The following is a 15,557-nucleotide window of genomic DNA, read 5'->3' on the forward strand; positions in this document are numbered from 1 at the left end:
CTGGCCACGATGACTCCAGCTGTGCCATTGATGTATTTACTTTGAGCTACCTCTGGAGAAGAAAGACTCACATTTGCCTGAAAACGCCTCCCGTGAGTGGAGGTGGTGGTTGTGGAGGACGAGGAAGAAAAAGAGGAAGAGGAGGTGGGACAGAACTGTGGCCACTGCTGTAGCCTGTGGACTGTGTGTTCTTAGGGGAGAGGTAACCAAGTGGAGAAAGAGAGGGAAAGGAGCAACATCTCTGTGCTCCCAACAATGTTCAGGAAAGAAGAGTCTATCAAATTGGTCACCTGGATGTGTATGGCATCATGCAATAAGATGGTTGGGATGTTGCTGGTGTTTTTCCCAGCTGTCTTTTTGGAGATGACTTTTCTACCCAGGAGCCCTGGCAGGAATGTGTTGTTGGTTGGGGGTTCCTCTCAGCGATCAGTGGCTAGAATGGATGGGGATGTCATTATTGGAGCTCTCTTTTCTGTCCACCATCAGCCGCCAGCTGAAAAGGTCCCTGAGAGGAAATGTGGAGAGATAAGGGAGCAGTATGGCATCCAGAGAGTGGAGGCCATGTTTCATACATTGGATAAAATTAACTCTGATCCCATTCTACTGCCCAACATTACTCTGGGCAGTGAGATTAGGGATTCCTGTTGGCATTCATCTGTTGCACTGGAGCAGAGTATTGAGTTCATTAGAGATTCTCTGATTTCTATTCGTGATGAAAAGGATGGGATCAACCGATGCCTGCCAGAAAACCAGTCTCATCACCCTGGCCGGACTAAAAAGCCCATTGCAGGTGTGATTGGTCCTGGTTCCAGCTCAGTGGCCATCCAAGTCCAGAACTTACTTCAGCTCTTTGATATCCCCCAGATTGCTTATTCAGCCACAAGCATTGACCTGAGTGACAAAACTTTGTACAAATATTTCTTGAGGGTAGTCCCTTCAGACACGTTGCAAGCCAGAGCTATGCTTGACATAGTCAAACGTTACAATTGGACCTATGTCTCCGCTGTCCACACAGAAGGTAGGGATTGCATTTGGAAAAGAAATGTACTGGGAATGCAAGGGCACTGATGTAATGTTGTCCAGAAATTGGTATCCAGTCCCTTTCTTAACAGTTCTCTTGGATAATACCTCTCCTTTTCTAATGCATATTCACTTAAGAAGGCAGGCAGGGAGCACACACTATCTTCCCCCCTTTCATTAACTAAATATCACTTTACTGAGGGGCATAAATTATTAAAAAACAATTAAATTAAATTATTCCTGTGGTGTGTAGAGTTATGTAACAAATCCTTACCCTTTCTGTAGTTGTAGGGATGGTTTGCAAGACACTATTTCACTTTCAGGTACTTAGCTAAACATAAAAAATCCAAAGGATGTGTTTTCCAAAAAGAAAATATTGACCCATAAACTAACCTTGAAAGCATCATCTGCTTTGAACAAGTGAAGTTATTTCCCTGCCCCCATCACTGCAATTCCCATGCCTAAAACTTATTTATGTATGTAGGATAAGACAGTTTCCTCTCTCAACTGTCAGACACCTATTCTATTAATTCTTATAGCATTCAAATTATCTTCTTAGAAGACTACATAAAATGAAAACTATTTTGCTGATGTAAATATAATGGTGTCATTAAAAAATTTTAAAGGGAGATATTATTAACTAGATGGTAACACCTCTTTTCCTCACAAACATATGTACGCTTGAATTAGCAAAATAATTTATTTTGCCAGGTTTGTCTTACTCCACATATCTCTGCCTATACACAGAGAACTATTGAAGGTCATATGTGGAAGAGTTCTTAAAGATCATCTATTCCAACCCCCCTTTTTATAAATTAAGAAGCTAGGGTCCACAAATGCTAGATTAACCACATTTGGGACAGCAAAATGCATATACAGATTATGGAAATGGATCTTTGGTAGATTGCAGGTATTTGATCTTTAAAATCATACACTAGTAAAAAATAAATGATTATGACTTTATATCTTTAAGTAGTCATATAGGCCCATTGGTTTTTATGTAATTATCAATGCAATTCCAAGAAATATTAAATAGCTTTTAAATATATTGATTGAAGCAATCAACTAAATGAAGCAGTAATATTCAATAAAAATGGATAACCCTCTTTCTAATGGCACCACTGCTTTTACCACAAATATACAGATAATCTCTTCCTCACTTTATATGTGTGTATATGATGATCTATCTTATCAATTTTTATTAATCCTTACCTTATTAATAGAAGATACTTTGGGTTGCATTACTGTGATCTTTTACCAACTGACTCATTTTTGTGAAACTTGATTTTTCAAAAATTTAACTCCACATTTCATGTTCAGCTAAGATGCCTATATCTAAACCTCATCTCAAACACAGTGTCTTTTAGACTCTTGATTAATGTTTAACATAGTTTCCTTTTGTACTTAATTAAAGTTCCAAAGCACACATCACAAATATATGTGCTACAGTTGAAAAAGATAAAAACTTCCACAAAGGAAAAATCTAGGGTGAATGGGATTAGTTCTCATCATTTCAATATTAAAGAGACTTTTTATGGGTCATTGATATTTGGAATTCTGTGCTTTCTTATACGGTAAATTAAGCTTTATTGTTGTGGGTTAACAATGTTTTCTCCATAACATTAATAGAATAATTTCCATTTGTTTTCATGGAAGAGACTATAGAGTTGGATATTATGTGATAACCAGAGTTATATGTTTAGAAAAATGGCTTGGAACTAGGTTTGTTCATTTTGTTGAGAAAGGGATCATATTAAATTCCCATTGTTATTTGAGTTTGGGTTTGTTTGTTGTCTTTCTGCTTGCTGATTTGTAATGCCAGGGATCATGTCTAAAAATAACAGCATTAGCCATTTGAGACTGTGAGATGTTAATAACTCCACATCCTAGTTGATGTGACTTTTGTTTCATTTTGAAGAGTTTATACCAAACTGCCATGCCTAATTATATATATTTTCCTGTTTCTTCTTAAAGTAAGTTGTTTCTTCTGCTGCTTGGTCCGTCCAGCCCAGGAACTGAAATTGCCTTTATTTTCTTTTATTTGCAAGGATGAGGGGAACATTTTCCTCTTCCTATCCCCCAGTTGCAAGCTGAGTCTTTTTGGGAACATCTATCCTGTTATTCAGGGATCTACAGGAGATTAGAAAGAAATATAGTTTCCTCAGGCATTGATTCCAACTAAATACTTTTCTAGACTGACTATGGCATCTCTATACTGTGCTGCTAGAAAGCAATGAAAAGCACACGTTAGTTTTATCTGTGTCACTCAAGGAAAGCAACTGGGAATGTCTTTTGAATTTGTGAAGATATGAGTTGGTTCAAGTATGGAATTTTTGGATTGCATCAATGACCTCTTCTTTTCCCCCAGGCATTTATTTCCTCAAATTCTTCTTCTATAAGTTCTTCTTTAATATTCTCTATTTTTATAAATCTACAGAATATAGCCTATATCAAACAAATGTAATATTTAGTAATTGATTAGAGAAATCAATCTCAACCTCCTCATCTATGCATCTTAAAACCAACTTGTTGATTTTTTAAATCTCTGTGGATTTTCTGAATACCTTTTTCAGTATATTTTTTACTAATTACATGTCACTATAAACTTTGAATTACCTTGTATTGGAACTTATATTTTATATTAATTTTAAAATTATCTTTTTGCTGTCAATTTTGATTTTCTTATATTTTAATTATACTACCAGCCTCTGATCTTACCATGGTAGAGAACTATCAACATAAATATGGCTTTCTCCACAACACTTCACTTATTTCTGAATAGATAAACTTAATAAGAGCTTGCAACTAATAGAATTGATTTAAAATAAATAATATGACAAGAATTTGAAAGAAAAGCATTTTGAATTTTAACATTTCTGTTAAACAACTTTTTTTGAGGAGGTGTTTTTGACATAAATTTCAATTTTCATTTTATTTTTCAACTAACAAATACTTATTTTATCTTCTCACCACCTGCCAATTTAAAAAAGAAAAAGAAAACACTTGTAACAAAACAAATTCTCACAATATCTATGTCTAAAAATGTCTGTCTGTATCTTCAATTCCCCCTCCCCCTCCCTCTCTCTCTGTCAAGAGGTTGAAAGCTTATGTCCATCATCAGTTCTCTAAAACCATAGCTGTTCATTCATTGCACTGGTCAGATTTCTTTAAATCTTTCAAAGTATTTTTATTTTGCAATTTTTTTGCTGAGGTAATAAAGATAAAACAAGAGGCATTAAGTGGAGAAGCTCTAACAATGGCCTTGGCGGAGATTAAGGTTTCAGTTTTGGTTCTGATGCTTATTATCTGTCTCACCATGGAAAATTTTCTTCTCTGAGCCTCAGATTCATTATCTATAAAATGGACATAATAATATCTACACTACCTACCTTAAAGGATTGTCATGAGGAAATCATTTTTTAAATATGCAAGCATCAAATAAAATGTATATATAATATTAGTATTGGCTTTTTCCATTGAACCTGAATGAGTACTGGATGAATCAACAATAAGTATCTAGAAATTCAACTTTCTAAACTGATATGAAAGTTCCCATGTTATTTGAATGCTAATATTTGTTATTTTATTGATTTAATTCAGAAATTTAGCTCAGAAAATCTGATATAAAATCATTATACTGCTCCAGGGTATCTCAACCAAGCATATTATAAATACCTTTCACTGGGACAATGTTCTTGGTGGGTGAACTGTAATAATTTTTATTTGCATTAATCATTATTATTGAAAATTTTGTCAGTAAAGTCAACTATATAGTTACATAATTTTAGATTATATACATATTCTACAGACTAATTCAAATGGACGCAGTAGGATTTCAAAATGTGTTATTGATTGATTAGATATTGAATGAGTACTGAAAGAACAGTTTGAATGATTGGCTGGACATGGAATCAATGCAACAAAGAAATGACCATGTAAACTTTCAATTTACTCTGCAATAAGATGCTCACCTGGAATCTGATGCTTTACAATATGTTAAGAAGAGAATACCAAAATAGCCCACTTCTGTGGTGAATAGCTCAGCCAAGGACACTGTGTTCTATCTTTATGATGAAATGCAGGTTTCACATCAAAAGGCAAATTTCTCATTTCAAAAGGTTGAAGACAACAGTACTTAAAAATAATTTTGGCTGGTTGCACTGAAAATCTTATTTGGATCTATAGCATTTTCATTAGATTATGAATTGGATCATTTCCCCCTTACTTTAAGCTCTTGCTTCTTCACTGTTTTATTTTGAGTTGTTGATTGAACATTGATTAGCATCCTTGTGTATCCTTTCTAAAAGTGGTCTATAGCAATGGCACTGTTGTCAGTAAAACTTAGCTTCAGTTTTGCTGCATGCTTTAAATACTTACAAAGAGAAACAAAATTCGATCACACCAACAAAAGATATAGACCTCCATGTATAGATTATGTTTTATTTTCATTCTCCCTTTTCACCCTTTCTTTGATGCTACTATATGTATGAGATGAAACATGTACTTTATTAAGCCTACACACATTAAAGGGGAAACACTATCTTAACTCTTTGATTTAACAAGCATTGACTTGTGCTATTACACAGAACCATTTTATTTATTAAACACATTTTGATTAATTTCAATTCCAAAGGTGTTGGTGCTTCTTGCATCATTTGAGGTTGGCCTTTTGTACATCTTTCCTCCATCCCATTCACTGTAAATACTCTTCAACTATAATTGTATTTTTTGTTATTATGGCCTTCTTGATCCAGTGTAATGACCATTTTGTAAGTTCTTGATGATCATGGTCATGTTTGTTAATTTGAACTCAATTGAATCAATGGAATCACTTTCTCCATCTTTTTTTAAATCTCTGAAGACATTACCATCTTATCAACACATTGTCCTTTTAGACTCTTTCCTCTCCTTTACCAAAATGGCATCTTTGCATCTTCTCCCCATATGTCGCTTTCAAGATCACTCCATGGTTAATAACAAAACTTTTGCTTGATGACAAGTTGTGTTTTACATTCTGTTACTACATTCTTCCTCTCAGTCTTAGAAAATATCTTGTGATTGTGCTTCAGGTGTTTTCCTGGTGATCTATCACATTATGTAGGTATTTATTACCTTTAAGTTATTAAGTTCATTTAAAAATTTCTTTTCTTGACTTTGGGCTTTGGGAATGGCCATATAATTCACTCCTTTACATTTACTGTTTCCTATGTTGATTATCTTGTCTCCTTACCATTCCTTTTGTCTCTGTGTTAGTTCTTTATCATGGATGCAAGTTTGATTTATTTTGCCCTTTTATTAAATGGTAAGAGAGGTTCTGATGCCATAGAACAGATACCTCTTCCAATATATATGACTTGACAGTGCCACAAACTCCTAGGCTACTAGGATTTCTTCAAGAAGGTATCAGTATAATGCAAATGGAACATGTTAAATGGGGATAATAATAGCATCTGCTTTTCTCAGTTGTGAAGATCAAATGAGATTTTTGCAAAGTGTTTTGGAAAACTTAAAGTGCTATATAAATGCTGGCTTCTGTTACCCTTTCATGGTGAGTTAAAGATTAGCAAAAGCTTATAGAAAAATTGTTTCTATAATGCTATGGTTATAACATTATGTAATTGTGTAGCATGTTTTAATTGAGCTTAGCTTATATCATGCTAGGCCTAGAATGTGAGCAACCTTCTTGAAACGTGTACCTGGTATTTAGAAATGCACCTCAAGTAGCATATATTATTGGAGTCACACAGTCCTGAATAACACACATAGCATGCTTTCCAAACAAATATCTGCTTACCTTGCAAGTAACCAATGTCCTAAAATTGTACAGAGTTGAACCTTTGCAGAAAGGCTCCAACACCTCTAGCCTTCTCAGGGAGAACAACTCCAACTCCTGAGTTTCAAGGACAATTATGGTGCTAGTCAGAGCATATGGTGTCCTTTAAAATAGGTCACCTGTATTTTGAGTCAACTTTTGGATGGATACAATTATTTTTCTTCATCAGTTAAGCATATATCTCTCCAAGTTAGCAACTTAATTGCATACTAAGGAACATCTTAAAGAGCTTTCTCATATAACTCTATACCCCCTTAATTTGTCAGAATAATTTGAAACCTATTTTGGTAATGATAGGCTGGAACAACTAAAGAGAATGATCACATGCTCCTTTTAAAAAAATCTATCATTTGTGAAAGGGTAAGGAGCACTTAGAGTTTGTTTGTCACCCCCTGGAAACCTTATACCATTTTCCAACATCTTGAGAAGTTATTTGAATATCTTTATAGACATTTTTTTAATCATACATGAAGAAAGATAAGACTGGACAATTATGTGTTACTCCTTGACTCTGGTACACAGGATTTTCTAGACTAGTGGTTCTTAACCATTTTTTGTGTCATGGACTTTATTGGCAGTTAAGGGAAATCCAAGAACCTCTTCCCAGAATCCTATTTTAAAGTCCATCATTGAAAGAAATGCTAAATTTGTTAGAAATTAGTGAAAATAAAGATGTCTTTCCCCCATCAAATTTAATATCTCTCTCTTCATCCCAGAACTAGTAGATTTGAAATTGATATCTAATTTCTCTAGGTCAATGGTCAGGATTGATAGAAATTAAAAGAAAGAAGCAATTTGTATTTTTCTAACACATTATGAGCCAGTATACCACGGCTCCTTATTCTGTACTTTTGTTAATAAGTATGTCCTAGAGGTGTGTGAGTTGAAACAGTGGGAAAAAAATCCTAGTTCTGGTATCTGGTCTTCTATTCACTAGTTATAGCACTGTAGGCAAGTTTCTTAACCTATGTTTCCTCGTATATGATGAAGAGAATAAGTAGAATAATATTACCTAAGGTCAGTTAAAACAACTTACACAGTTATACACTTTGCTAAATGTTTTGACAAAAGTAACCTTTTTTATACTCTTGCTAATCTGAAGCCCACATTCTGTTTATATGGTTGTATGTGTTTTAGTTCAATAGACCAGCCCCAAGCCCAACAGATGACTGTTAAGAGCAAAGTGCTTTGTAAATTGCAGAGTGCTAAATGAATGTGAATTATTATCTAATCTAATACTTTACCTACTGATGGATAATATAGGGCTGTTTATTATATTTATTCAGTGTATTTTATAGTTTGTATTTCATGACAGGTAGAATAAGAAAATCAATAGACAAATTGCTGATAGTATGTTCTAGTAAAACTGCTTACCTTAAACTTCTAAATATAGAGTGGCATAGAAAACTACTCACAAATAATGAATAAAACTCACACTTTCTTTACAAATCAACACATTTTAAAATTTTCATCACTGTCCATAGAAAGTGCCCTTTTCCCCATAGAGACAAGAATTAATCCCAGTTCTCCTTTTTGTTTCTACCTGTATGACTTTTGTCAAATACCTTAAGTTTCTGGTCCTCCGTTAACTTATCTGTAAAATTGTTGGACCAGGTGGTCTCTAACGGAATGTAGTATGATACAACAGAAAGAGGTCTGGATTTGGCATCAAAGGAATTCAGTTCAAATCCTGACTTTTCTACTTACTATCTATGGAGTGACCCTGGGCAAGTTACTCAAATGCTATGTGCCTCAATTTTCTTACCTGAGCTCAGAAGTAGATGCGTTCTAACAACCCCTCCTTTGCAAAAGTGAAATCAAGTCATATGTATCGTACTAAAGTGTAGATAGTAACACAAGGGCAAAATTTGCAAACCTTGACTAGGAAACACAAACACCTCACTACACTTCTGAAGAAGAGGACCAAGGGAGAACCTTGAGGGGTACAGCCACAATAAAAGAGCTGGACATGAACAATGTTCCAACAAAAGAGACTGAAAATAGCTATGAGAGGTAACTAGGAGAGAGCACAGGGCCAAGAAAATCAAGGGAGAATATAATATCTGATTAGAAAAGGTGAGTTAACAGTATCAAATCCTGTGGACATTGTATTTGTGTGTGTGTTTGTGTGTGTGTTTGTGTGTGTGTGTGTGTGAGATTATGAGAGAATTTTTGGGCCTCAGGGACCTTAAAGACTTTTGGAGTGAACAATATGGATAAATTTTTGTATGCATTAATGTTTGAATATGCATTTAGATATATATATATACACATACAAATATTGTATATTTAGTCATTTTGATGTACACTGAAAGATAGAGGATAAGGAAAAGTCTTGAATAGAGGTGGAACTTGAACTGAGCTTTATGTGAGAAGGGGGTAAAGGGGATAAAACAAAAATTTATCCATATTGTTCACTCCAAAAGACTCTAAGGTCCTATACTTTAGGAATATTGCTTTGTGAAGTATATGGAACCTGAATTTCTGAAAGGAGAAACTTGGGATATGAAAACCAATTAGGAAATCATTACAGTAGGTCTGGCCAGATATTACAAGTGAGATCCTGGGTAAGATAATGAGAATGGAAAGAAGAGCACATATGTGAAAGGGATAAAGGCAGTATTGTAAAATCAATGAAGTTTGGCAACTGATTAAGTGTAGGGGTGGAGAGTGAGGAATCAAGGTTGGCACTAAGATTTCAAATTGCATTGATTAGAGGAATGGTGATATCCTTGGCAGAAATAGGGTAGTTGAGAAGAGGAGCCTTTTCCTTTTTCTTTTTTTGGCAAGGGTTCAGGGAAGAGAGAAATAATTAGATATATTCTATAAATGCTGAATTTGAGAAGTCTATTTATTGCACATGCATTTGAAAATGGCCAAAAGGTAGAATAGGAGGTCAAGAGAAACAGTAGGCCTAGGAAGATAGTTCTGGGAGTCATCTTAGAGATAATCATTGACCTCAAGGGAGCTACTGAGATCACTTAGATAAAAGAAATGAAGAAGAGGACCAAGGGAAGAAACTTGGGAGTACAGCCACAGTTAGAGAATTGGGCATGAATAGTGTTCCAAGAAAAGAGACTGAAAAAAAGAGCTATCAGACAGGTAGGATGAGAACCAGGAGAGCACAGTGTCATGAAAATCTAGAGAGAATAGAATATCTGGTAGGAGAAGATGAGTCAGCAGTGTCAGATCTTGTAGAGAGGTCAAAAAAATGAGGCCTGAGAAAACATTATTAGGTTTGACAATTAAAGGTCACTGGTTACATTGAAGATGTTTAAAAATATTGAAGTTTTAGTTGATTGATGAAACCAGAAATTACATTGTAAGAGACTGAGAAGTGAATGAGGGAAGAGTAAATGGGGCTAAAATGGAATTTTTTAAAAGGTATTTAGCTGTGAAGGGAAAGGAAACTGTGAGATGAAGACTTGAGGGAACAGTAAGGTCAAGTGCAGCATTTTTAAGGATAGAGGATATATATGTGTGTGTGTGTGTGTGTGTGTGTGTGTGTGTGTGTGTGTGTGTGTGTGTATGTTTGTAGGCATTAAAGAGGACCCCAGTAGACAGGGAAATTGAAAGTTAAAGAAAAGGGGGGTAGTAGTTTTGATAGCAATCTTCTGGAGTACAGAAAATGGGATGGAAGCAAGGATAAAAGTAGACTGGATAGTAATAGTGAGGAGAACGATAACCTGTTCATCAGAGGCTGGAATCAAGTAGTAAAGAATGGGGGATCATATCACAGCATCATGAGATACATAGTGATACAGGGAAGAAGGAGCTCACAGCAAATGACTTCTCTTTTCTCAACATAACATACCATTCCTCTGATAAGGATATGGGGAAGAGGAGCAAGTGGTTGGGAGGCTTGAGAAGAAAAAGTTTGGAACAGTGACTCTGGGGAATGTTAGAATTAATTATGTCCTTGGTCATGAGAAAAGCGGCAGCATTTGAAATGGATCTTTAAGGCTCTCAATAGAAAAGGATTCCAATTGTGAACCACGAGAAGCGGGGAAAGCGAAAGGGCATGCAATTGTAGAATGTAGATAAAGTTAGGGAGGTGGAAAGTATGTGATATTCAATTGAGAACAGTAAGTAGTAGTTTGGTCAAACATTTTAAAAGAGATTTCTTAGAAAGGACAATGAATTAATCTTTAGTAATGCTATGTTGGGCATGGAATACCTGGGTAGATAAGAGGTTTGGGGGCAGAGAGCCTTCCTAGGGATCCCAAAGATCATATCCTGTTCCACCTATTAGTTAGGTTATCTCTATCCCTTAAACTTGGGTCTCAATTCCTGTCTTCTTTTCCTAACTTTTTTGTTTTTGTCTCATTTTTCCCCTGAATGCTGCTTCAGGGATTTTGTCTCTGGGAAGACTTAGTCACTTACCATGGCCCTTGGCTTTAGCAGAACAGTACTTCTCCATCCATTTTGATAGAAAAAGGCTGATTGTGGCAGGCACCTAGATGGCTCAGTAGATTGAGAGCCAGGTCTAGAGATGGGAGTGCTGGGTTCAAATATAGCCTCAGATACTTCCTACCTGTGTGACTCTGGGCAAATCACTTGACCTCCATTGCCTAACTCTTACTGATCTTCAGCCTTGGAACCAGTACACAGTATTGATTCTAAGAGGGAAGGGAAGATTTAAAAAAAAGAAAAGAAAAGAAAAGGCTGATTGCCCATCTTGTTTTCTTCAGCAACTTCCAAGAATAAAGGGAATGGCTATGTTAATTAGCCTCTTGAACCAAAGCCCCATGCAGATTAGCCACTGCTGAAATGGATATTAGTTTAGGTAGAGAAAGGGATTTGATTTAATGGAATGGTAAGTTGGATTAGCTAAAAAAGATTCACTTGAATTTTCATATTTTCAAAAGCCAGTTATCATATTGGTACTTCATGCTGATGATGAAGAATCAGTGATGTTAGTATTCCTTAGAATTCTTGTACTTATAGCCATATTATATATACAATACAATAGAAGAGTAGACTTTTAGAGAAAGAAGAATAGCTAGTATTTATATAGCCCCTTTTATGTGCCAGGTGCTGTGATAAGCACTTTACAAATCTTATCTCATTTGAAGACCCTAGAATAATAGAAATCAAGCTAAGGGGGTTCTTAAAAGTCACTTTTACAACCTATAGCTGAATAACAATCGTTGATGCAAGTACAAAGTGGTTATGCAGCCTTTGTTCAAAGACCTGTAGTAAATGGCAGCCCAATACCTCCAGAAGTTGCTCAGTCCCAGTACTTTGGGATACCTGTAATGCTTAGGATGCTTTCCTTTATATCAAGCCTAAATCTACCTCTCCATTACTTCAAGTCTACTTCTTGGTTATACTCTGTGGGACCAAGATGGATAAGACTAATTCTTCCCTTGCAAGGCAGCACTACTTAAATATGGTTTTCATTAGCCCTTATGTTTTGTCTTCTCTAGGCTAAATATTCCCATTTTCTCATATGGTAAAATCTCAAAGCTTTTAATTGACTTGATTGTTCTTTTTTGGATGGTCCATATTAATATCTTTTTTAAAATTTGCAACTAGAACTTAATATGATATTGCAGTTGTGGTACAGTATGACTATAACCTCCCTCGTTTTCTATGCTACTCTTTTAAAAAATGCACTTAATTTGAGAGAGCTCTAGTTTTCTTGGCTGCCAGATCACACTGTTGACCCTAGTAGAACTTTTTGTTTACAAAAATTCCTATATCTTTTTTTCCTCAGATAAAATGCTGTCTAACCATGGCTCCCCCTTTTTGTAATGTAGATTTTGAATCCAAGTATAAGATTTATTAAACTTTATCTTATTCACTTTGACCCAGAGTTCTAATCTATATTTTTTATGTCTTGACTCTTTTCTGTTATATTAGCTATCTTTGGCAGGCTTGTGTCACTTGAAAATTTGATAGCTTGTGTTTATCCAATGCTCAAAATGTTAAATGATATAAAGTCAAGAAGAGATCCATGAGGCACTCCTCTAGAGACTTTCCAGGTTGATATTGCACCATTAGTAGAAAATACTTTTGCAGTACAGTTGGAAAATAAGATCATAGTGCCATAAATTTAGAGCTAGAGACTAGATCCCTAATTTTATAGATGAGGAAACTGAAGCCTAGAGTGCTTAGATGACTTACCCAGGATTATATGATCATAGATGTGGGATTTGTTCTCAAATCTTCCTTATTCTAAGGATAGCCTTCTATCCATTATGGTAGCTCTTATCAAATTTTTTGGTCTCAGGACCCCTTTCCATTATTAAAAAGTATAGAGGACCCCCCTATGATTTTGTTTATATGGGTTTTATAGATATGCATATATGTAGATTGTATTAAAAATGAAAATTTATTAGTATTGCTATGAAAATAGTTTTGGTCTCATGGACCCTCTAAATAGTCTTAGAAACCCTCAGGGGATTCTCCAGACCACACTTTGAGAACCATTACATTATACCATGCAGAGAATTATAGCAGAATAGCTATACAACATTTTTACCTTTGGAATGCACATCAACAAAAAAAGTATTACATGTGTATCATGAATAAAAATTATCCACATGTATGCTGTTAATAGTGTTTCTGTGCAGATATAGAAGAGAGAAAAGCTCACTTGTTCTTCAAGTTTTGGATATCTATGAATTTGCTTTCAAGAGTTTTATAATTCAGATTCCTCCAAAGCATAGAGTGAGGTTGGATTCTTTTCTTATCCATCCCCTTTGCGGAACCTATTATTATTATTATTAGGGTTGTGCTTGCCTATTATACCCAAATAGCTATTGAATGAGTGAATGTGTGGGGAGGAGAAGGGCTGAGTATTGCTTTTGTGTGGAGACATTCTCTTCCCTTTTCCCTCATCATCTACTTTTGTCTCCTTGTTTACCCTGCCAAAGCTGAGGAAGACAACTTCATCTTCATCATCATCACCATCACCATCATCATCATCATCACCATCACCATCACCATCATCATTTCATCACCACCACCACCATCATCATCCTCATCATCCTCATCATCATCATCATCATCACCTCTGGAGTTCATATAGCATTTTAAAGTCTGCAAAGCATTTTACTTTCACTATCTCACTTGAGCTTCATGGAAACCATGTGAGGTAGGTGCTATTATAACCCCCATTTTGGAGAGGAGGCAACTGAGGATCAGAGCTAGTAACTATTGGAGGAGAGTTCTGAGCCCAAGTATTCCTAACTCCAAGTTCAGTTTTTATTTATCATATTGTACTTCTTATTTGCTAGCTCTTTGAGTCTTTGAACCTTTTTCTATTTTCATAAGTATTTGATGAAAAACAGTTGTGACTTTTACTTAGAATCACTCTAAACTTAGAATTGATCTTTGAGATCATCTAACCCTTCAATTTTATAGTTAATCCCAAATTCTCTTCCACCTCCTCACAGGAAAGAGTGGCTCTAAAGTCAAAGGAACTGGGTTCAAATCCTACCTCCAATGCTCACTTCCTGTGGGACCTCACTTAATATCTTTTGACTATAAATTGAGGGTGTTGGACTAGATGTCCTTTGACATTTCTTCCAGCTCTAGATCAGTGATTCTTTAATTATCAGTAACCAGGGGGTTTGTTAGATTTTACTTAATTCTAAGTGAAAAAGTAAGCATCACATAATGCCCTTATAGACTATCCTTGTATGACCTATATTAACTAAAATTTAGTTCTATGTAAGATGATGAAGAAAAAGTAATAGACTTGTAATCAGAACACCTACTTTGGGACACAGCTATGCTACTTAATAGCTCTGTGTCCTTGGGTAAGTCATTCATTTTGCATGTTTCCATATATGTAAAATAGAAATGATAGTACATATATTCAGTCAACAAGCATTTATTAAGCACCTACTATATGCCAGGCTCTATGCTAACCATTATGGATACAAAGGCAAAAAAGACAGTTCTTGCTCTCAAGGAGATCATAGTCTAATGATATTTCTCAGAGGTTGTTAGACAAGTGCTTTGTAAAATTTAACTCAATGTAAATTTGACCTTTTATTATTAAATAGCTCAGATACTTTCTCAATATTCTCTGTCCCCCATAACATTTCTTGGAGACTTAAGAAAAAGAGGGAGTAAAAAAAAGAGGGAGATTTTACTCAGGGAACGGAAATTAAAGTCATGTCATGGAAGAGCAAGAATAAACCTCATCTCTCAATCTACTTGCTAAGGCGCTCATTAAATTACTGGGACTTGGTGGTGGAAGCATGATAGATCATCTTGGGAAGTGAGCTACCTTTGTTCCATGGTTAGAAATACCTTGCTTAAAACAGTGGGGGGTGGGGGGTGGGAAAGCTCATTTTCTGTCTCATACTAGAGTAATTCAACAGGAGAGTAAAATATGGCATTTTCCTGGAGTGGCAATTTAATATTACAGCTTCATTTGAAAATAGATGCTTTTTAAAATGATCCAATCAACTAATTTGGTGGGCTATCATTTCCTTCAAGTGTTTATACTTTATTTTTAAGTAGCTCATTTGCAGCACTGCCTGGTTACAAAGGAGTTAATTATTTAACCTCTGACAGCTCCTAATATTGTGTTTCATAAAGGAGTGTTTTCCATTTTGGATTCAGTCAATGTAGTAATTTTTTATGCTTTCCATACTTAAGTGTGAAAATGATTTTTCATTTTCTTCCTTCCTTCCTTCCTTCCTTCCTTCCTTCCTTCCTTCCTTCCTTCCTTCCTTCCTTCCTT

The 15,557-nt window shown here is 35.4% G+C and overlaps 1 protein-coding gene across 1 annotated transcript in view; it reads left to right on the plus strand.

The window, feature by feature from the left end:
• Positions 1–300: 300 nt before the first annotated feature.
• Positions 301–15,557, plus strand: part of GRM1 (glutamate metabotropic receptor 1) — a 418,809-nt gene continuing 403,552 nt past the window's right edge. The window contains exon 1 of the mRNA XM_044675454.1: positions 301–1,018. Coding sequence (XP_044531389.1) covers positions 301–1,018 — 718 coding nt within the window. The remainder of the gene's footprint in view (positions 1,019–15,557) is intronic.

The sequence above is a fragment of the Gracilinanus agilis genome, chromosome 4 (genome assembly GCF_016433145.1).
Source record: "Gracilinanus agilis isolate LMUSP501 chromosome 4, AgileGrace, whole genome shotgun sequence".
Taxonomy (NCBI): domain Eukaryota; kingdom Metazoa; phylum Chordata; class Mammalia; order Didelphimorphia; family Didelphidae; genus Gracilinanus; species Gracilinanus agilis.